The sequence below is a fragment of the Vicugna pacos genome, chromosome 9 (genome assembly GCF_048564905.1).
Source record: "Vicugna pacos chromosome 9, VicPac4, whole genome shotgun sequence".
NCBI lineage: Eukaryota > Metazoa > Chordata > Mammalia > Artiodactyla > Camelidae > Vicugna > Vicugna pacos.
Genome location: NC_132995.1, coordinates 45,960,118 through 45,983,714, shown reverse-complemented (window position 1 = coordinate 45,983,714; position 23,597 = coordinate 45,960,118). Strand labels below are relative to the sequence as shown.

Below are 23,597 nucleotides of genomic sequence, written 5' to 3'. Positions count from 1 at the left end.
ACTGAAGCTTAGAGCTATGAAGCTGAAATCCTCAAGGTTCCTTGAGCAACACTTTCACATCTGCTTCTGTCTCCAGTGGACCAGAGAAAATTATAGAGTTCATTGCCCTCACAAGTCCCAAGAAATGGCCTTGAAGCTATCTGCTTAGCAACTGGGAAAAGCTAGGTAGCCTTAGACCCAATGAGTCTTTTTAGGCATGCCCTAACACCTGTTACTTCCCTTGCCAGCTCAGTTTAACTCTAAAGCAACAAAAACAAAAATGTAGCAATTAGTTGATTATTTGATTTCACTTATGGTAGTTTCTTCTTACTCATGCATTTAAGCCACATTTGGGTTCCAAGCTAATTACCTTCTTCAAATTGGTAATAGGAGTCCTACCTATTTCATTAAATTGTTGAGATTAATTTTGTTTAAAAGTACTTTGGAAACTGTTTCCATGACCTTGTACTTATTTAAATGCAACCTTTTACAACCTCAGTACAGTACCTCCATGTATAAAATGAAGATAACCACAGTGAGCTCATGGTTCCAAAGCACTTAGCCCATAGTAGGTGAAGAGAGAGATTTGTGACCATCGTTTTTGTCATCATTCGTTACTGAACCAAGGTGCCTTTGGTTGCAAGAGCAAACATCATCCAACTGGCTTAAACAATAAGGAAGTGTTGGTTCATGAAACCTGTAGCTGAGAAAAGGGGTAGACTTCAGGGTCAGTTCAAACCAGTGGTTCAATGTTGTCATCAAAAATTCAGATTCTTGTCTTCTTTCCATTCTGCCATCTGTAGGTTAGCCTCATTCCATGGCTTTAGAATCAGCGCTCCATTCTTTCTCACTCATATTCAGAGAGAAAGAGAGATGGAGAGAGAGAGACTGAGAATTAGAAGCTGGCTTTCTGGGCTGTCTTAGGAGAGCCAGGAAGCTCCCCAGTAAACATTCCCCTCAAATTAGCTCAGGTGCCCAGTTTTGAACCAAGCATTGTGATAGGCTATTTGAAATTGTCTGATGGCTTACAGCAAGATTTTTCAACCCCTACACTGTTGACGTTTGGGCTGAATAGTTTTTCTGCAGGGAGCAGGGAGCACTGTCAGCACCCTGACCTCACCTGCTAGATGTCAGTAACACCCAACCTCCAGTTGTGGCAACCAAAAATGTCTCCAGACATTGCCAAAAATCCTCTGAGGGGCAAAATCACCTTCACTTGAGAATCACCAGCTTAGACACATCAAGTCTCATCCATGGAACCAAGGCTGGGGCCAGCTCCCCACAAACTCATTGCTGAATGGGGGAAGAGCAGATAGCCACAGAAAATCTGGCAGCAATAGGAAGTAGATAAATGAATGTTGTATAGGCAATGCAAATGTCCACCACAATTCCTCTGGGCCTAGAAAATCTGAGTCTTTAGTACAAATACCTCTGAGGTAGGGCAGCACTTAAAACATGATATCTTACTGATGCATTGGCCAATAAGGAGGCCAGAACAAATTAACAGCTTGCAAAAACAAAACAGAGAGGGCCGGGGGTTGAGGACTAGGGAGGCAGGGGTACTCAAGCATTGGGAAAAGAAACAGAAAGGAAAATTTGAGATTAACAACTTCTCAGTAGCTAACTTCTGTTACAATCTTGAATATCTTTAGCTGACTGTGGCCAAGGTTGTAAACTGAGGCTTCATGGGCAATAACCAGTTGGCAAGTATGTTTTACTTGACCCACACAGTATTGGACTGCACAGTTTTTAAGACATTTTTTTGACTGAGTTGCAAGATTTTACATTGAGAGATTTACCATAAGAATCCAGATTTCTGACTGCTCTTTAAAACCTGAGTGATCATCCACCACTGAGCCCTTTATCCTTGAAGAACAGCAGTTGGTGACTTATTAGGTAATCTTTGTCTTTTTTAGACAGGGCCATCCTATAGTCACCCCTATACTTTGGCAGGATATATTTGTTAGAATAAGCTGAACTGCTGTAACAAATAGCCTTCCAAATATAGTGGTTCAAATGCAATGAAGTTTACTCTTTGTTCACTTAACAGTCCATGGAAGATGTTCTCTTGGAGGAGAGCAGCTCTCCTCCAAGTGATGATTCAGGGATCCAGAATTCCTCCTTCTTGGGGCTCCACCACACCTAGGGCCACATCATCCTATGCATCCAGCTGACTCTGTGTGGAGGAGGCAAACCTGCCTCAGCCAAAAGTAGCACATATGATATCCACTCACCTCATTGGTAAGAACTAGTCACATGGCCACATCAAGCCACAAGGAAGGCTGGGAGATGTAGTCCTAGCTGGGCTGACACTTCCCAGCTACAGCTCTGTTACTGTGGAATATTTTGGTGGACAGCAAGCCATTTCTACCTTACATGGAAATGATGTAGAGCCCTCTTCAGCCATTTAAAATTTTTGTTGTTGTTGAAGTATAGTCAGTGTGTAATGTTGTGTCAATTTTTGGTGTACAGCATAATGTTTCAGTCATATATGTACATACATATATTCTTTTTCACATTTTTCTTCATTATAGGTTACTATAAGATACTTAATATAGTTCCTTGTGCTATATAGTAGAAGAAACTTGTTGTTTATCTATTTTATATGTAGTAGTTAGTATGTGCAATCTCAAACTCCCAGTTTATTGCTTCCCACCTCCTTTTGTTTGTTATAACCATAAGTTTGTTTTCTGTGTCTGTGAGTCTGTTTCTGTTTTATAAGTAAATTCATGTGTATCATTCTTTTAGATTCCACGTGTAAGCAATATCATATGGTATTTTTCTCTCTCTTTCTGGCTTACTTCACTTAGAATGACTGATGACTTCCAGGTCCATCCATGTTGCTGGAAATGGCATTATTTTATTCTTTTTATGTCTGAGTAGTATTCTATTGTGTGTGTGTGTGTGTGTGTGTATATATATATATAATATACCACAACTTCTTTATCCAGTCATCTTTTGATGGACATTTGGATTGTTTTCATGTCTTGGCTATTGTAAATAGTGCTGCTATGAACACTGGGGTGCATATATCTTTTCTAGTTAGAGTTTCCTCTGGATATATGCCCAGAAATGGGATTACTGGATCATATGGTAAGTTTATTTTTATTTTTTTAAGGAATCTCCATACTGTTTTCCATAAGGGCTCTCTTCAGCCATTTAAATCACAGATGCCCTTGATGGTCCCCTAACCCAGTAGTAAATATGCAGGAGATTCTGGGACTTAAACAGTTTCCATCAGTTTCTTCCAGGTATGGATCAGTTGGGGCAGATCATCTCCTTAGGCCAGCTTATCTACAAACAGACTGAAGAGATGAAATACTGCCAGAAACAGTGCCAGCGTCTAGGGAACCGTGTCCACGGCCTCCTGCAGCCTCTGCAGATGCTCCAGGCCCAAGGAGAGAGGAACCTGTCCCCCCAGATAACCATTGCCCTGAGCCATTTTCAGGCTGCCCTAGAGGAAGCTAAGGAACTAATAGATAAATTCAGCAATAAATCCAATATCCAGAAGTTTCTAACTGCAGGGCAGAACAGAATACTCTTTAGTGGAGTGAACAAGAGTCTGAGAGATGCCTGGGAGGAGCTCTCACTGCTGCTTCAGGTGCATCAATGGAGGCATACTTCAAGCATCAGCCCAGGAGCAGCCTGGCAACAGGAGGATCAGCAGGATGCAGAGGAAGACAGGCAAGCTATCGAAAGACTGAGAAGTGGTAAGATTTTTTTTTTTTGGTGGAGGGAGTGTGGGTGGGGGCATTTTAATCTTATTTCGGTTTTCCAAAGGACCAGGAAGACTGAAGAGATTTTAGCAAGTATCTATTCGTATGACTCAGACTCCTGACATCGCTAGACCCAGATATGATGGGGGCTGGAGAAATCTGGGCAAGCCATCATAAGCGGGGATGCGGGGCGGGGGTATACTTATGAGTCTTCTTTTCCTTTCAATTCTCTTTAATGTCAATCTGGAAGCTAATCCCTTCTAGCCCTGGTTTTACCAGGACCTTCAATGACTATGCCAGTTATCTAGGAAGAAGAATTCAGTAATCAACTAAACAAACATGAATTGAGTATCTACTGTGTGCCAGGCACTGTGCTGAGTGCAAGATATACAGAGCAAAATAGACATCTTTGCCTTCATGGAACGTGAAGCCTGCAGATAGAGGGCTAACTAAATTATTTTATCTAAGGGCAGTGGTACATATGGTAGTGAGATGGAAAGTGAGAGTAGATGCAGAGAGAGTGGTCAGGGAAAGCCTCTCTAACTGGGTGACATGACATTTGAATGGACACTTTGAATGATGAGAAGGAACAAGTCATGTGAAGATGAGGGAGACGAGCATTCCAGGCAGAGAAAACAGTGAATGCAGAGGCTCTGAGGTGGGAATAAATATGGGATGTCCAGGATGGCTTTAGTGTGGTGGGCAAGGGAGAGTGGTATCAGATTAAAGTGGGGAAGTAGGCCAGAAGATACAGGAGCAAGGTCATGCAAAGCCTTGTAGGCATGATAAGAATTTTAGATTTTATTCTAAGAGTCATAGGAAGACAGTGATTGGAGGTTCTTATATGTGAGCCTGTTATGATTTGATTTGTATGAAAATAAAATCACCCAGGCTGCCATGTGGCAAATGGATATGTATTAGTCAGTTACTGCTGCACTAATGCTGCATAACAAACCATACCAAAACTCAGAGGCTTAAAAAACAGTATTCTTAATTCTCTTGCTCACAGATCTGTGGATCTGCTGGGGTTCACCTGAACTCATGTGAGCTTGGCTGGGCTGGGCTCTAGGCACCAGGTCCATCTTAAGTCTGTTCCATGTGTCTCATTCTGGAGCCAAGACTGAAGCAGCAATGAGTACCTGGAGAATGTCCTTTTCGAAGCAGAATTGTAAGAAGGCAAGCTCAACTGTGCCAGCACATTTCAAGCCTCTATTTGTATCGCATCCATTAACATCCAAAGCAAGTCATAGAGCCAAGCCCAACATGAAGGGACAGGGAGGGTGGTGTGCCCACTAAGAGGCTATGGCCTGGGTGATACTACTGTGTGGTAGGGAAGAATTGGGACCAATAACTCAACATACCCTGGGGGGCAAGAGTGGAAGTGTACCCCAATTAGGAGACCACTTTACAGGCTATGTAAGAGCTGATGGTGGCTTGAACTAGAGTGGCCTGAGTTGGACTTAGTAGAGGGCAGGGCTCTAAGGGGATGAGACATAGGCTAGGTTGGAGGGGGATGACAGTGAAAGCAAGGACCACCAGGAGAGGGAAGAGGGGGATGGGATGGAAACAAATGAGACCTCTTTACCCTACTGCAGATCCTGGTGATATGAATTCCAAATCCTTCCCTCTTGTTAGGATTGTGGGTGGAGAGAGAGAGGAATTGAAGAGAGGGTGAAGAGCGTTTGGATGAACATTCCAGCCACTGGAACTCAGAAGAATAACTGTTCTGCCACCTGGATGTGGGGGGCGGTCCATCCCCAATCAGGTTGGCAGGAGACACTTAAACAGGACCAGCCAGATCTGGAGGAGACCTGTGGACAAAATGGGTTCAAAGAGAAAGAGAATCAGGAGCAGGGTTGGAGTGAGGTTGAGGCAATGTAGAGACTGATGCAGCTGCAGGGCAGGATTGGCCCCCAGCCTTCCTAATCTTCAGTGTTCATTGGTCCACTTTCAGGTGGAGGGAGGCACGTTGGTGTCATCAACTTAGGAAAGGATTTACTTCCTTCTCTCACTTTTCAATTTTGTAAAAACATTTTTATTAGGTAATACATTCACATAGTACAAAATTCAGGAGGTATGAAAAGGGCCTAGCATGAATATACCACACTGTCTTACCAGTTTCTTGAATAGCCTTCTGGAGATTTAAGTATATATATTTTACTGTTGTACAATCAGTAGCATACTAAACACACTGTTCTCCTTCTTGCTTTTTTCATTAAATAATGTTGAATATTCTTCCATATAAATGTCTGTAGAGTTGTCTGGTATTCTCTGGTGTACATGGACCAGATATATTTAAGCATCTCCCTATTGATGGGCATTTAAGTTGTGTCTGGCTTGTCACTATTGTAAATAGTCCTGCATTGAGCATCTTTGTATATATTTCAGAACATCTTTAGGGAAAATTCCCAGAAGTGGAGTTACTGGGTCTAATTGTTGGGTCAAAGAATATGGACATTTTAAATTTTGATAGAGGTTAGCCGACTACCCTCCACAGAGGTTTTAGAAATATCACTCCTATCAACAATGTATGAGATTGTCTGTTGAGACTTTCCTGGTTTTAGCACTGAAGGTCCTATGTCCTCAGAACTCCTTCATCTGAGGGAACCAGGATGGTTGGGCACCATATATAGTGTAGTGTCAATTTTAAAACATATTTCTAAATATATAAATCAGGATATAGGTCAGATTATACTGTGGTTCAAAAAAAAAAAAACAATGTCTTAAAGAAATGACCATTTATTACTCATTCAGGGAAAGTCCAGGAGACTCCCCAAGTTAGATGTCCTCCTTCCAGGATGTTTCAATATTATGGCACTTTGATGTTGACACAAAGTTCCCTGAAATCTCTTTCCCTTCATTTTTCGGTCAAAGCAAGCCATACAGCCATGCTTCAAGGCACTTCCTGTGTGCTTAGAAGCAGAAAGTTGAATATTCATGAGCAATAATAATTCCTACTGCAGTGACTATGATAGATGAAAAAGGGTATCTCAGTGTGCTTTTAATTGGCATTTCTGTTTTGAAGTTGCTGCTCTTTTTCTTGCAGGAAATGAAATTATAGAAACTTTGAGGCAACTGGAAAACACCATGAAGGAAACCACTGAAACCGTGAGGAGCTGTGAGTTGTCACGTGCCCTGCTGCTTCTGGCTGCCCTGAACTAGAAGTCATTAGTTTGCTAGGAATTCCAGCCTCCCCTGTCCCTCTACCCTTTTCTATGCTGAATGGCTGGAAGCAGCCCCCAGGTTTGGGGATGTGCTCATCACCAGCCCAGGCTTCTGTCCACAAAGTGGCTTTTGAAGGGAACTTCTTGATCAGCAAGTTATCTTCTGTCATCTCTCAAAGTGCTGACAACTTCCTCTGATAGCATCCATGCTGAATTTCCAAGAAGAGATTCAGATCAAATTTAAAATGCTCATCCATTCTACAAATCTGTATCAGCTTTATGCCAGAACCTGTGTGCAGAGAAAACTAAGATGCAGTGAAAGAGCCTGCCTTCTGGAGATCCCAGCCATAGACTGAAGGAAGGGAGAGGAAAGAGAGACATGTGAACACATAACAGCAGTGGGATTACTGAGCTTGAACTATGTGTCCACCTATTAGGACTGAAATCACTAGTCAAAATGCTAAATGCTCTGGTGCCCATGCATCTGGTGCTCTGGCAGTAGTTGTAGAAAGAACTCCAAAATGAGGAAGATGGGTCAAGATGAGGGTATAGGCTAGAGAGAGGCAGGATTTGAAGAGGACAGAAAGGGAGTGGATGTCACACTTCTGTTAACCATCCAGCTGTGTCCCTACTGGTCACTCAGAGGCACTGGGACCTCTCTTCCAGGATGAGTCAGTCAGAAGCTCAGGCAGGGCTAGCTGTGGTTCATGGTGTAGGGCTTCCCACCCATGTGGTACTAAGATGCTTCTTCCCTTATGACACACACCCTCCTCAGCATATTGACTCTTTATATTTCTTTCTCTCCTAGGGATGAGGTCAGACTCACAGAAACCCAAGAATATCCTGGAAGATCAAATCAAGGAGATCAAGAAGGAGGAGCTTCCAGAAGCTGACTGGATCCTGCGAAGGGAAAATGAATTCAGCACACTTTATGAAGGGAAATACCACAAATCTCCAGTGGCCATAAAAGTCTTCAAACCCCGAGACATTGGGTAAGTCATTTTGTATGGTTCTCTCTACAACTCCCAAGGAGAGAGGCATATTCTCTCCATTTTTAAATGGGGAACCCAGGCCCCAAAGGTTTAAATGATTTGCTCTCTGCTATTAAGAACTTATTAAGACTTAAAGGCATGTCTTCCAACATCAATTCTAGAAACTTCTCTTGTTTATTCATGTATTTAGAGGTTTTTAAAGACATATTCCCTTTTATTCTTATTTCTTAGTTTCCCATCCTCTCCACAGACAGTAAAGTTTTTTGCTTGTATGTGTTCTTCCAAAATACATGTTGTTATTACATGTATATGCATTTTAAATGTTCACAATGGTAGAGTTATAGGTCTGCTGCCTACTTATCTTACCTTTCTCACTTGGCATCATGTAACACATACTGTGCTTGTTAGTCCTTTCCTTGTGACTGCAGTCCATGGTGTAGACCCACATGTTACCTATTTTTCCAGTGATGGAGCACAACCTGCTTCTAACATTCCCCCAACAAAAATAATGCCGCCATAAGTATCCCCTTATGGACCTGTATAGGAATTTCTTTGGGCTGTCTTAGCAGAAGAGGAACTGATGATCATAGGGTATGTGTATATTAAATTGACTAAGTACTACCAGGTTACTCTTCAGAACGGGTTGTATGTGCCTACCCTCTCACCAGCTCTCACCTCCAGGAAGTCTAATGATCCCTCTTGCCCCGTAGATACCCAGTTACCCAGGTGGTCCCAACACTAAATGTTCTCTGAAGTACCTCCCAGGCCTGAAATCCTAATTCCCCTTTTTATCCTCATAGAATAGTGAGGCATACTTTCAATAATGAAATCAGAACCATGAAGAAATTTGATTCCCCCAACATCCTGCGTATGTTTGGGATCTGCATCGATGAAACAGGTAAGGGGTGCTTCTAGGGTTGGGTGTGCCTCCAGTGGTCTGCGTAGATCTTCTGTGTTTTAATGCATTGCATTTTTAAAGAACAGCTGAAAGGGTGAAATCTACATGGTGTTTTTAGTATCAACACTAATTTTTTTCACATCCCAAAATGCAGGTTCCCATCTTCTTTCAGGAGAAGCAGGCTTGACGTTGGTTCAGCCTGAGGGCTGGTTTGCAGTAATGCAGCCACCTCTCCTTCTGCCAATTCACTGGGAACCAAGGAGATGCTTGTTCAGATGCTGGTCTTGGTGATGGCTGTGTTTTGTTGCAATAAAACCTTATAACGCTAACTGACCTAAGCAAGAAATCTAATCTTGATCATTAGTGTAGGTCAAATCTAAAACCTAAATTAACCTGCCCCTTTACCAAGAACCTCATGCATCAGGTTCATTTTAATTTTAATCTTTTTAATTTGGCTGCATTTCCTCTCACAGCATGGCCCCCCACTTGTTGGTTATGTTTTGCTGCTTTGTCTACAGAGAAGACAGAGTACCTCCTGTCTTGTCCCCTCTGAAAGTTTCTCCACAGCCTCAGGAGACCTGGTTTTGGAGCAGAAATTCTCCTTTAAAGGAAAACTTTCAGTGATGTTTATTCTCCTGGGTGACGGCTGAGGTGACTAACTTGGTGTGTGTTGGTTCTTGCATCTCAGGCCCGAGACTTGAGGCCTCAACTTCTTGCCTGAGCTGCTCCCACCAGCCTCTGCAGTCTGGGCCTCATTTCTTCCTGCCACATGTGTTCGCTAAGCTCTTAATGAGCACTGTATGAATAAAGCAGACCCTGCCCTCCTGGGATGTACAATTGAGTCGGAGAGACCTTATTCAAATAAGTAAGAGAAAGGTAGAATTAGGACATGCTAGATGCCACACAGAGGAGATATGGGGACTCGGTGGGTAAATGACCCATCCAAGGAGTCACACTGTGTGAGGTGGGGATGGAGGGTGGTGGAGAAATACAGCAGAGTCAAGTCTGTGTCTGTAGAGAGAGGGGCGGGGTGGGCTGCAGAGAGTCAGACCTATGAGTGGGGCTGACTGGTCATAGCGTTTGGCTTCTTTCCATCAGTGACCCCATCTCAGTTATCCATTGTCATGGAGTACTGTGAGCGCGGGACCTTGAGGGAACTGCTGGATAAGGAAAAGGACCTCACCCTCGCCATGCGCATCATCCTGGTCCTGGGGGCAGCCAGAGGCTTGTACAGGTACCAGGTGGGGGAGGGGCACCAAGAAGAACAGAGTGAGTCCATCTGCCCTGCCGATAGTCCCAGAGATAAGGAGAGAACAGGCTGGAAGCCCCAGATAGCTTTCCATTCCATGAATTGTTTTGCTAGTTACTCTGATGATAACACCTTAGACAGAAGAGGGAAAAACGAGGCTTAATCCAGCGAACACCAGCTCACAGAACTGAGGGTTAAATCTAACATCCAGGCTGCTCTTGTGGGGTTGGACAGGCCTTAGTCTCAAGGTTCTCAGATTTAGCAAAATAAAAATATAAGATGCCCAGTTAAATTTGAATTTCAGATAAACAATGAACAATTTTCTAGTATAAAGGTGTCCCAAATATTACATGAGACACACTTTTACTAAAATTTCAGATGTACAGAATTTCAGATAAACAGTAACACTTTTTTAGTAGAAGTATGTCCCATGTAATTTGGGGACATATTTATACTTTTAAAAAAGTCATTGATTTTTCCAAAATTCAAAATCAGTTGGGTGTCATGTATTTTATCTGGCTATTCTCACATGCAGCCTATGTTTCTTTTAGCCCAACATCAGTCACTCACAGACCACTTTCATGGTTGTTACCATATTCACAATAATGCCAATATTATTTATCTAATATTTTCCTTTCAATTAGCTCACTTTTTAAAAACCAAGAGAAAGTAAGAGGAAAGGACACTTTCTATTACTACCATAAATTGGAAACCAGAATCATTTACTACAAATAGGTGACCACAGATGAAACCAAAACAGTGTTATTAAATTCTGCCAAGATGATGCTGCTGGCTGAGAGGTCTGTAATTCAGATCCAAATTCTTTCTGCAGAAGAGATATTAGCAGATTTAGAGAGGTGTTAAAAACACTCAACAGCAAACTGAGACTTTCCCCTTAATGTAATCAGAAAACTGGAGTTAATTAAAAGAAAATTTTTTTTTTCACTTTGTCATCTTGCATATACCACTTACCCCATGCTTTTGGAAATCCTGCCTTAGCAATTTCTTGGAAATCATGAGGTTCATTTCTTCTCCTTACTCTAGAGGGTTTTATGAGAAGTAATTTTGGACTATGGGGGACACTGTTCATGCCTGTCCAGATGGCCTCTGGTCCTTTATACTAGCACTGCACACTCATGCCCCACTCAGCATTCTTTGCTGCTAACAGCTCAGTGCTTCCCTACCCACTCTGCCCAGTCCAGAGCTATTGAACAAAGTCCAGTTCCTTTACTTCATACAGAACAAACCCTGAGGGGTAATTATCCTTCAGAGGTTCCCATGGAATTAGGCTGAGTCTAGGACTCCACCCAAAGTTATATCCTTGCTTGATTTCTTCTCCTTCTCAGTCCTGCTTCCTCACCAGTTTCTCCTGGAAGTACCTTCCTAATCAATCACTTGTACCCAAATCCGTGTCTCATGATCTGCACCTGGGAGAACCCAAGCTAAAGCAGACTCTGTGATAACAACGCAAACTGAGAGGCAGGGGTTCCATTAATTCAAAGAACTGACCACTTACTAAGTTGGTAAGGACCCCAGCTTCACATATGTCCCAACCAGAAGGGTCCTAGACATGCTCCAGCAATCCAGCCACACCTCTGAGCACATTGCTCTGCTCAGTGCTTCCCACGCAGAGCACCGCAGTGGCATACAGCACCCACTTGTCAAATCTTGCCTCTGCCTCCCGGTTTTCCCAGCAATCCATGGATGGCTACCCATGAGGAAGACTTGGTACTGACCAGCCTCGTTATCCCCTTTGAGCGCTTCAAGAAAGTCTGTGCCAAGGTCACTAATGCTCCCTGCCTTTGGTCACGTCAGGCTGCACCATTCAGAAACGCCTGCAGAACTCCACAGAAACATCAGCAGCACGAGCTTCCTGGTGACTAAAGATTACAAAGTTAAGGTGAGTGTGGCCCTCTAGGGAGCCCTTTGAGTTCGACCAGTTTGACTGTTTGGTGCGGGGAGAGGGACGCATGTTTCCCAGAAAGGTGGTGCCTCCTTGTTTCTCCGCCTGAAACTTAGAACTGAACACAATGCTTCCCCTGTCTGGACAGCCTCCCGTGTGCCTAGCACAGGATGGACTCAATCCTGCCTGCTGTTCTGATGCCTGTCTTCCCTCACCGCCCACTCAGCAGGGATGGGCTAAGAGCCATTTCCCCTTAGATGCCAGGACACCACTTCTATGTCGCTGCGATACCCATAAGGGGATCTCCTTAGGTCCAACTAGGCATGCATACTCACAGACCTGTCACAGCCCACACTTGGCCCTTGGAGGCAATTAGATGTGTCATGCAGGAAACACAGCTTGCTGCAGGGCAGCATCAAATCCCTCTTTCCATTGGGAATCCTCACACCTGTCCCTGCAGTCCTCCAAGAGATATTTTCCTTGCCCTCAGCCCAGGTGCTTGAGAAAGAGGCTCCCCTGAGGTGCTTGCAGAGCCATCGGGCTTAGAAGCCTCATGACACACAGGAGTCAGTGTTCTTTTGTAACAACACTATAGGCAGGCCTTCAAGTGTCCCCACAAGGGGCATGCCAGCTATAAGAGTCACCACAAAGCCCAGCATCCCTATAGCTCTTTATAGTCCTCCTACCCCCTGACCTCTCATCTGCAACTTACTAATCGTCAGTCTTTTTTTTATTAGCAGCAAATTTCTTAGGAACATAGGTAACAGTCTGCTTGTGTCACATTCCCAGGGGAATAGAGCTAAAAGATTCACTGAAAGTCACATTCTCCTATGGGAAAGGAAAGGGTTTTATTAATGTGATGTCTGCAATTCCCAAATGCTAAAAGAATATTTTCTTTGTCATCCATAGATGGCTTTCTCTCTTCTAACCTTATGAGTGTCAGGGACAGCTGTTGAATAATAGAAGACAGGTGTTTTCTGCCTTTCAGACATCTTTCCCCATCACCGGTGTGATATATGTGCTCCCAAAACACTGTGTCTCCACCTCTCTCCCAGTCCTTATCCTGCCTGACTGTAACATGTGCTTTTCAGCCTTTCACCCCTGGTAACTAGCATGGTCCTGGATGTCAGTGCTCACTGAACATGTGAATGAAAGGAGGAGGAGCCACCTAAGTGTCTAATTCTTTTCCTGATCTTGCCCCTAGATTTGGGTACCTGGATGCATTAGGAGCTGGCAGCCCTCTGCATATAGATGGTGCGGATAACCAGTGTGTGTGGGGCAAGGAGAACATACACTCCCATGACTTGTGCTATGGCTTCCTTAAGAGCATGGCATTGGCCATGCAGAGTCAATGCAGTAACTCATGGTTGTCATGTAAAATCCAAAGGAACAGCCTGCCTGTAGGGTCAGATAGAACAGAAGAGATGCCCCCATGTCATTTTTTCGCCTGCTTCTGAGAGAAAGTGAGCCATCAGTGGCTCCAGGCACCCCTGTCCACCCTCACTCAGTGGAGTTGAGTCCTGAGAAAGCCTTGTATCTAACATAGTAATACTAGCACAACTACAACATACCGAGTTATACCAGTGCTTTATAACCATTATCTCAAATAATCCTCGTTGCCCCACTTTATAAAGAAGAAACCTTTTTGTGTTTCTCTTGGTCAGTGCATCATAATAAATCAAACGCAGAATGCCAACCAGTAGTCACACAGGCAGAAGACACCAGTGGAAATAGATCCCAAAGAAAAAAGACCATCCCCGACAGCCATGTGTAGCACCAACCCCTGCCCTCTCTACTGTTTCTTTCTTTCTCTGAATCACCTCTCTATCTAGCTTGCAGGATTTGAGTTGAGCAAAACACAGACTTCCATCAGCCGACAAACTAAAGGAAAAGAAGCAGAGAGGGTCAGTTCCGCCGCATACGTCTCACCTCAGAGACTAAAAAATGTGTATGATAAATATGACATAAAGGCTGAAATATACAGGTATGTTTATGTTCTCATGCAGATTCTAACTCAGATGAACAGGACAGGAAGGTCCACGTCCAACTCCACAAGGGAGGACCATCCTAACTCTGTTGAGTGAAATTGGGTGGTAATCAGAAAAATCACTGTATTTTCTGGAAATGGCTAGAGGGGCATTGGAAAAGGGAAACTTGTTACAGTTGTTCAGCTTCTTGGTTCTCTTTTAGCTTTGGAATCGTCCTCTGGGAAATCACCACTGGGAAGATCCCATTTGAAGGTAACCAGTGTGAAAGCTGGCTCAGATGGTGCTGAGGTTGCGTCCCCTTCCATAGACTGGAGGTTCCCATCAGTTCTGTCCTGGTTGCTTTGTTCTCCAATGTGAGCACTTCCTGGCCTCTACTTCCATTGGAGTCATTGGTAGCTCATATATCTTCACTTCTCACAGTTCCCTAGTTGTGATGCTAGCTAGCCATGAGCATCTAGAGAGATAGGTGAGTGCCAGAGCAGTTCTTAAGCCTCCCATCCTATTGTTTTCATGCCAGGCTGTGATTCCAAGAAGATCTACCAGCTAGTGGCTGTGAAGCGGTACCAGGAACCACTGGGTGAAGATTGTCCATTTCAGTTGCTGGAGATCATTGATGATTGCCGGGCATATGACCCCTCCAGGAGACCCTTTGTTAAAGGTAGGGTTCTTTTTGGTCTAAAGAGTGTGATCCACTTGTGTTACTTCATATGTGTGAAAGATTTCCCTTGTGTTTCACAACGAGGGGTAGTTTTGTCCTTCAGGGGACATTTGGCAGTGTTTAAAGACATTTTTGACTGTCACAACTCAGGAGATGGGGTGGGATGGGACATGCTGCTGGCATCTAGTGGGTAGAAGCTACTCAACATCCTATGATGCACTGGACAGCCCCTTACAGCAGAGATTGTCCAGCCCGGATATCAATAAATAGTACAGGAGTTCAGAAAGTCTGCCCTCAGGGCATTGTTTAGCCTAAAGTGGATTGGGAAGGCAGATTACTCCAGTTCTTTTTTTCTCCCATTTTTCCTTCCTTCCTTTCTTTTTTCAGCACTCTGGGGATAATTTCCTTTACTCAGACTTTTATTTCACCATGTTATCAGCTGCTCCTTCCATAGTTTCATTTTACCATCTCTCTCCCTGGGAATGTCTCCCTCTTCTGCTCTAGATCCAAATCTCTCAGACTTTTCACAGAGTTCCAGACATAAGAAGAGCATGGTTCACACACAGTATCCCTGAATTGGGAAAGTGTTTCCGCTGAAGTTGCTGCAGAGTTCAAAGATAAAAAATAATGTTTTTCTTCTCTTTCTTGTGATCTGTATCACAGTACAGCAATGTATAAAATACATTTTTGCATTTAAAAAAATCAAAGGAAACGAACATCACATACCCACTCCTGGTTAAGGAATAGAACATTGCCAACTAACTCAGAAACCACCTATGGATTCCTCACTTTCACATTCCTCTCCTTTCTTCCAGGAGTAACCACTGTCCTAAGTTTTTGGTAAAAAAATTTTTTTGGTAAAAGTATAGTTTTACAACTTAGGTACACTATATTATTTGGTTTCTCATGTATGAAGACTTTTTGTAAATGGTATCATGCTATATTCTACCATAACTTGCTTAATTTGGTCAATTATTATGAGCAAATAATTTGAAATTCATCCATACTTATGTGATAGTTTCAGCATATTCATTTTCACTGCTGTATAGTAGTAGGCCACTAGCTAACAGTGCACCACATACTTTCCCATTCCACTATTGATGGATATTTTAGTTGTTCTAGTACTTTGTCCTTAGGAACCTTAAACATTCTTGTGCACATATCCTGGGACACACATGTGAGAGTCTCTTGAGTTAGAGACCTGGGGGTGGAGTGTATTGATAATTGAAGATGAAATACCTTGAGAGAGGAACGAAAGAGTCAGGTGTCCAGGCTTTTGAGATAGTTCCCAAGGACAGCATCACTATTTACGAAAGTCTCTGGCACAAGGATTGTCCTTCAAGGCCTTCTCATTGATGGTTCATCGGGAATCACTCTAACAGACTTCTGAGAGGGTGTCTCATCCCTCACCCCTCCGCTTCCTTCAACTCCATCTCCACCCTTTGGAGTGAAAAATCAAAACCATGGCCTAGCTTCCATCTGAAACTTTCTCTTTGCCACTACAAAGCCAAAGAGCCAAAATCAATGGTGCTTCCCAAAGAATTAGCCTTTAGAGTGTTTCTATAGTGTCTTCCTCTCCTTCACATTCTCCTTGTATTCTTCCTCCCCTTCCCAGGCTCCCTTACAACCCAGGGTCCTCCTGGTGTTAGGAACTCTAATATCTGGGACTGATTCACGCTAAGATGTGAGCTTACTGCTCCCATAAGCTAGTTGTATTTTAAAGTTGACCAAGTAAGAGGAAATTTCAAATCACAAAGGCATGAGTGCAGATGGTGGTTTATGCTCCAGCCAGACAAAGGGGAATGCAGTTTCTACACTATTATGCAGTGTAGGATATCTTTGTGTTTCTGGCTTGGCTGTCAGTTTCTGCCCTTGTCTAATATTTTGTTCATTCTTTCACAGAAATCTTAGAGAGACTGTCTACCTTTTGTTAAACTGTGTGCTGAAACTGAAACTGAGTCCCTGAACAAGGAGCTGGAATAGGCACAAGCCGGGCATCTTTCTCTCTCATATCCTTCAGCACGGAGTTATTCATGGGTGCAGGGAGGCAACACTTCTCTGTTACAGATAGAAAACAAATCCAGTAATACGGACCACACCCCACCCTGAGTGATATTGTCAAACACACACCTCTGATAGTAACTTTGATGTTTTGCAAAAATGTATCTCTCTGGATCTGCACCTCTTGGCAATGTGACTTAGCAGCTCCTCCCATTAAGAAGTGCAGTCTAGGTCCCCACTACATGAATCTGGGCTAGTATTGTAACTGGCCTTGGCCAATAGAACGTAGAAATGATGATGTGCTGGTTCCAAGCTTCGGCTTCAGGAGCCCTTACAAACTTCCACTCTTATCTCTTGGAACCCTACCCAGCCATGAACATGCTGGGCAAGGGTGCAGGAAGATGAGAGACCACATGGAGCAGAGACAACCTGTCCCATCTGAGGTCATACTAGACTAGCCAACCTGGCAGCTGTCACATGAGTGAGTCCAGTCAAGACAGAAGAACCACATAATTAAAACACAGAAGAATTAGCCCAAACTACCCATTCACAAAATCATAAGCTAAGTAAATTATTGTTGTTTTCAGCTACTAAGTTCAGGGGTGATTGATCACACAATGTTAGTAGCTGAGGAAACACTCTTCAATCCTTCCTCTTGCTCATTGAACTAAGTACAGACCCCTCATTTAGATACCCAAGGCCTTGTACCTCTGACCCCAACCTGACTTGCAGTATCGGATCCCTGACTTCTCCTGCCAGAGATTGCAAACTCTAATGCCTGTTGGGTCCAGGAGGGAACCTAAATGAGTGAGTTGAGCCTGGCAGAGACTTTGAGGAACAGATGAGCTTTGCGAAGAAGGGCAGCTTTCACTCAGCTCCAAGCCTATTTTTATCATGTAGAAATGGGACCCCAAAGTTTCCAGAGCTTTCCATGTTGTCAAAAGAAGCTGGACATTTATATTTTTCTGTAAATTGCCTGTCTTTTTCGAGATTAACATCTAATTAAAAATTATTTTAATGCCATATAGGACAAATAATATGTTAGCCTAGGCACTCCCAGGTTTTAAGAAACCTGTGTCTCCTGAATGTGGCCCATTTGTTCCGAATTTTTACACATTTGCTCTTGGTGTATGCTTTACCTAGGATACACAAACACTTCTATGTGTTACTGCTTCCCACCCCCCCCCCAGACTCATCGCAAATCATTCAGCAGTAAACGTGCTGGGCTTTGTTCCAATCACCAAGGAGGCAACAATAAACAAAATACATTTGGAGCTTATAGCCTAGTAATCATCACTGGGGAATAAAATTATGGCTGATTTCTATCCTTTTTATCTTTTATTTATTCTTGATTTCTTTTCTTTTTTTATACCTAGAAGATTTTTAAGTACAAAAAAAGAGTGTAAAAGTATAAACATGGACAAATTGAACATTTAAAATGATTCCTTTCTAGAGTTTATCATCAGGAACTACTATTTTCATCTTTAAAATCTTTTGTTCTCTTTGCTGTAGGAGCTACAACAAAATGCTCCCTTGTAGATTCCTTACACACATTCTGACAGACCCACAGGCAGAGGTGGATTCACTGTGAAACTAACAAAGCTTAATCGTCAGGGCCCCTCACTTGCACAAGATATCTTTCAAAGCCCTATACCTAATTTTTCCCCAACACTTATCAATATAAAAATTTCCAAATACACAGAAAAGTCAGTAGAATTATATTCTGAACACCTGTATACCCACCACCTAAATTCTACAATTAACAATTCACTGTCTCTGTTTTATTACATAGTCATCCATCCATCCATTCCTCTTCCTATCCATTGATCCATCCTTATTTTTTATGCATTTAAAAGAAAATTTCAAACATCAGTACACTTCATTCCTAAGCACTTCAACATTTGTATCATTAACTGCAGTTCAATATTTGTTTATAGGATTTGAGGGGGAGGGGCAAGTAAACTTTCCATGTTGTGAAATTCACAAATCCTAAATATATCATTCAATGAGTTTGACAGATATATACACATGAGTAATCCAAACCCCATCCAAATGATGAATATCACCATCATGCCAGAAAGTTCTATTATGCCCATATAATCAATCCCTCTGCTCTCTCTTGCCTACAATTCTGACTTTTAAACAGTATTTTGGAGGTGTAATTGTCACACAATAAACTACACATATTTGAACTGTGTGATTTGATGTTTTGACATTTGTATTCACCACCACAATCAAGATAATGAATATAACTCCCAAAGCTTCCTCATGCTCCTTAATAATCAGTCCCTTCCAATCCCCCCTTCCCCTAGGAAACCACTAACCTGCTTTCTGTCACTATAGATTAGTTTGCATTTTAAAGTTTTATACAAATGAATTCATATGGTGTGTAATAAATTTGGCTTCTTTCACTCAGAATAATTAGAGATTCATCCATGTAATTACATGTATTGATAATTTGTTCCTTTTTTAAAGTTAAAAGCTATCACAATATATGAGTGTAACAGTATTTATCCATTAATCTGTTGATGAACATTTGAGTTGTTTACAATTTTTGGCTATTGCAAATAAGGCTGCTATGAACTTTCATGTACAAGTGTTTGTTTGAACATGTACTTCTATTTCTCTTGGGTAAATACCTAGAAATGAACATAGGCTAGATCATGTGGTAGGTGTACATTTAACTTTTTAAGAAACTGTCAAACTGTTATCCAGAGTGGTTGTGCTATTTTCCATCCCATTAGCAGTGTATGGAGTGTTCCTCTATATCCTTGTCAGCATTTGGTATGGTCCACCTTTTTAATTTTGGCAGTTCTAATGGGTATGTAATGAGTGGTAGCTCTTTGAGCCTTTAGTTTACATTTTCCTAAGACTAACGATGTTGATCATCCTTTCATTTAATTTGCCATCTATCTACCTTCTTTAGTGAAATGCCCATAGTTTAAGCTGGATTGTTTTGTTTTACTTAATTACTGAGTTTGGGGAGTTCTCTATATAGTCTGGATATAAGTCCTTTATCAGATAAATGATTTGCAAATATTTTCTGCCAGGATGCAGTTTGCCTTTAATTTTCTTAACAGCATCTTTTGAAGAGCATAAGTTTTTAATTTTGAAGTCCAATTTATCCATTTTTGTTTTTAATAAGTCCTGCTTTTGGGAGCATCTAATAAATCTTTGCCTAACCCAAGGCCATAAAGATTTTCTTCTGCTTTCTTCTAGAAATTTTAGAATTTTTACTTAAGTCTGTGATCTGTTTTGAGTTAATTTTTGTATTTGGGGCAAGGTGTGGATTATTATATCTTCAAATATTTTTTCTTCCCTATTCTCTGTCTTTCCTCTCCTTTGATTCCAATTACATAAATGTTAGACCTTTCGACATTATCACACAGATCCCTCAGGGTCTGTTCTTTCTTTTTATTTTTTCATTTCTGCTCTTCAGACTAAATAACTTTTCTTGCTGTATCTTCAGGTTGATTGACTCTTCTTTCCCTCCAACTTTCCATTAAGCTCATCCAGTGAATTTTTCAATTGAGATAATGTATTTTTAAGTTCTAGGATTTCCATTTGGTCCTATTTTTATTGTTTCTCTCTGCTGAGATTTCTTTTGTGTTTCTTCATTACAAGTGTGTTTTCTTTTACATTCTTGACAGTAGTTATAATAGTTGCTTTAAAATCCTTGTCTGCTAAATCCAACATTTAGGTCATTTTGGGGTTGGTCCCACTGATTGCCTTTTCTCTTGATTATGGGTTATGTTTCATGTTTCTTTGTATCTCCAGTCATTTGGAATTTTTCCTGGACATTGTTACTGATAGCTGTAGAGAGTATGGAGTCTGTTATATTTCTTCAAAGAGTCTTTTTTTTTTTTAACAGGCAATTAACTTGGCTGGACTTAAACTCCAAACTATGTCTCCCCTTTACTTGGTTATATCTGAAATCTCTGTTCAGTCTTTTGGTCTTAACTGGCTGCTTGAAGTCTGCTCCACATATGCATAATTCAGAGGTCAGATAAAGATTTGGGTAGAGTTATATACAAAATTGGGACTTCTCCTCTCTGACTTTCTCTTTTTCCCTCTTACTCTCCAACTACTATGGTTGCTCCAAACTTTGTCCTCTGATTTTCAACCAAATTAGACTGAGAGTTTCTCTCCAGGTTTTAGCTACTGCAAATGGTGCTAATGGGCCCCTACCCTCAGGCTAAAAGCCATAAAACAAACAAACAAACAAACAAACAAACAACCCAGGAGACTCACCTAGTGCCATTTCTTTCTTCCAATTATAGACCCCTCCTCTAGTTTCTGCCTGCCTTTAGCTGCTTTCCAGTGCCTCCAGGGCTGTTTTTAAAAAAATATTTCATCCAGGGCTTTTGGTTATTGTCCGTTAAAGTATTTGCCTAACAGGAGATAGTTGGCCTTTATTGGAAGTAATTTTGTATATTTACTTTCATAGTCTTTGAGAAGTTCCTCCACATTGTATAAACTTCAGGCCCCGTGAAACCTGCATTCACTCCTGCCTGCAAGGCTACTTCCTGGAGGCTCTTGCTGTATTAGGAGAATGGTGGTAGCATTGAATAAATTCCTGGTACATATCAATGCCTAAAGCATTCCAAAGGGCTGATGCAGAGGGACTTCAGACCAATATTGTTCTGGTTGTTAATATTTGTCAGAGTAGATCTTTCTTTCCCCCCAATCTGCTTTGAACTTCTGTAACATTTTGTGGTTTTCTAGATATGCTGCACATCAAACAGGGACAACTCTTCATTTTGGTCCAGCAGCCTCATTTTGCCATGCAAAAAATGAGGTCCAAAAATGGGCAACACCTTGTGTAAGACATTAGTGATGGTTCGGGGAGGAGAAAAGCCAAGGGTCCTAAAGTCCTATTCTTTGGGGCACTACCATGCTTATCACAGCACTTAATGTTTTATTATGGTCATTTATGGACTATACATCATTTCTCAGACTTTTCCTCTGAGGTCTTCAGGTCTCAGCTTTTATATCAGCACCCTCAGAGAGTCCTTTTTTGAACCCTTCAATTGAAGGCAATTCTAAGAACTTTCCATTCATGTCCCTCTGTTTTATTGTTTTTGTGATACCATATGAAATCACCTTGTTTAATCTTGTTTATTGGTTTATGATCTACCCTCCTTAATAGAATGAAGTCCCATTAGGTCAAGAGTCTACTGTGTCTTACATACTATTTCCATACTGTATAGACCAGAGCCAGGGTTTCAGTAGTTGTCGAATAAAATATTTGTTGACTGAATGAACTAGTAAGAGAGTGAATAATAGTACTCTAATGATAGAGGAAAATTAATGGCTTTCCCCAAAGCCTGGGGATGTGGCTTACCACAAGTGTAAATTTTATTTGGCATCTTTTGTTTAACCTTGAAAATTCTTTCAGATTTTTCATTTAAACTATACATTGAAGTACATAAAAGTAGTTACTCTATCATACTGTACTATCATATAGTTTAGAGGAACACATTAGTTATGTCTTTTGGTGGAGAAAAAAAAAGAAAGACATCTATCTAAACAACTCTTCTGTGAAGTAGTGCTTTTTTCCCCAGTCTTTTTACAGATGAGCCAATAGGGACGTTGGTGTTTAAGTCATCATTCATAAAATTGGAAATTTGAATTTCACGCCTAAGATGGAACACAGCCAATACCTTTCCCCTCTAACTATATAAAACTTCTGGAAGTTGGAAACAAGACTACAAATTTCTGGCTTGTGTGTTTACTCTCTCTCCCCTAATTAGTAAATATGGCCGTTAGGTGGATCATGAGTGAATATACCTTCAGAATCATTTAGAAACATTTGTTTTTCACTAAGCAGCCATTTGTGTTGTCCAATTTTTTTTACCATGTCATCTATTACCTATTTTTAATTTAATAAATTTCAAAGAATCACTCAGTATTTGATGATGTACCTATGTATTCATTGACATAAATAATTCAAGATGTATTTTAAGGCTAAAACATCCCATCTGTATCTAAATGTACATGTTTAGACAGATGAAAATTTTACTATTGAAGTTACTAATGACTTCTCTGGATAGAGACATTTTCTTTTTTGCTTCTATATTGTCTAAGTTTTCTGCATGGAACATGTAATTATTTATATAAAGGTGAGAATCACTCAAAATATTTTTCATTCTTCTCCATAATATATGTGTTTGTTTACAAAAGAACAGTCCTTTCTCCTATTAACCTTGCTGTAGCTCTGTAGAAATCCCCTTAGAGGCAACAAAAGGGGGGGGGGAAGTACAAATGCTAATATTGGCTTTGGTGACAGGCTTGGAGAAGGAAAAAATTGAAAAGTCGATTATTTGGATTATCCATGAATTTAAATTATTTATGCTCTCCACTGCTACCAATTCCACTCAAAAGTAGCAGTTCAGCAAATCAAGTTTTGGCAACGTGTAGTCTGGGGTTTTGATTTTTAGGTCTTCCTTCGAAAAGTGGATTTCCTCTTTCAGGCAGATGCTTAAAAAATGTTTTCTGTTCGGTGATATGACTGTTTAGTAGCAGACAATTTGTTGTAATGATTTGGGAATGAAGAGATCGTGTTTGGTAAGACCTTTTGTATGAGCTCTTCAACTCCACGGAGGATACATATGGACTGGATTGTCCTACTCCTCTTTACAGGCTCCGGGATTCAGCGGGAAATATTTTGAAAATATTGGATTAGCTGCCAGCCTTTGGATAAAGATATCTCCTTCACCAAGAGTTAGGGAGAAGCAGCGTGAGGCACAGTTTTAGTATTTTCGTCTTCTTTTCAAAATGGACCAAGAAATCTTTCTCTTACGACTTTTTCCCGCCAGAAAGTTCAAATAAAGTGCGGTAAAACCTTTTCCGCTTTCTTGTTTGGGGGCTGGACAAGAGCTGACGGTCGTGGATTTCTACCAATTGTACGAGGCCTCCTCCCGCGTGGTCCCGCCTGCTCCGTTTACGAAGGAACAGCCAATGAGAGCGCCGCTGTTTCAGCCAGCGGCTACCAAAGGAAGAAGAAGAGAGGGTATTGGCTGTCGGCTGGGACTGCTGCCCAATAGGAG

General features: G+C 41.5%; 1 protein-coding gene and 1 long non-coding RNA gene across 3 annotated transcripts in view; one reads left to right on the top strand and one right to left on the bottom strand.

Moving 5' to 3' along the window:
* The window catches only part of FA2H (fatty acid 2-hydroxylase), a 74,275-nt gene extending 55,530 nt beyond the window's left edge, over positions 1-18,745 (top strand). For both annotated transcript variants that reach the window (XM_072967754.1, XM_015241914.3), the window contains 10 exons: positions 3,221-3,689; positions 6,742-6,813; positions 7,668-7,851; positions 8,652-8,749; positions 9,848-9,983; positions 11,814-11,898; positions 13,734-13,885; positions 14,092-14,141; positions 14,407-14,547; positions 16,450-18,745. In XM_072967754.1, coding sequence (XP_072823855.1) covers positions 3,221-3,689; positions 6,742-6,813; positions 7,668-7,851; positions 8,652-8,749; positions 9,848-9,983; positions 11,814-11,898; positions 13,734-13,885; positions 14,092-14,141; positions 14,407-14,547; positions 16,450-16,481 — 1,419 coding nt within the window. In that variant the 3' untranslated portion in view covers positions 16,482-18,745. The remainder of the gene's footprint in view (positions 1-3,220; positions 3,690-6,741; positions 6,814-7,667; positions 7,852-8,651; positions 8,750-9,847; positions 9,984-11,813; positions 11,899-13,733; positions 13,886-14,091; positions 14,142-14,406; positions 14,548-16,449) is intronic.
* Positions 10,700-23,564, bottom strand: LOC140698186 (uncharacterized). Its single transcript, XR_012075778.1, has 3 exons — positions 20,800-23,564; positions 11,735-11,878; positions 10,700-10,824 (listed from the first exon to the last, which is right to left on the bottom strand). It is a non-coding gene; the product is annotated as an uncharacterized lncRNA (long non-coding RNA).
* Positions 23,565-23,597: the final 33 nt, after the last annotated feature.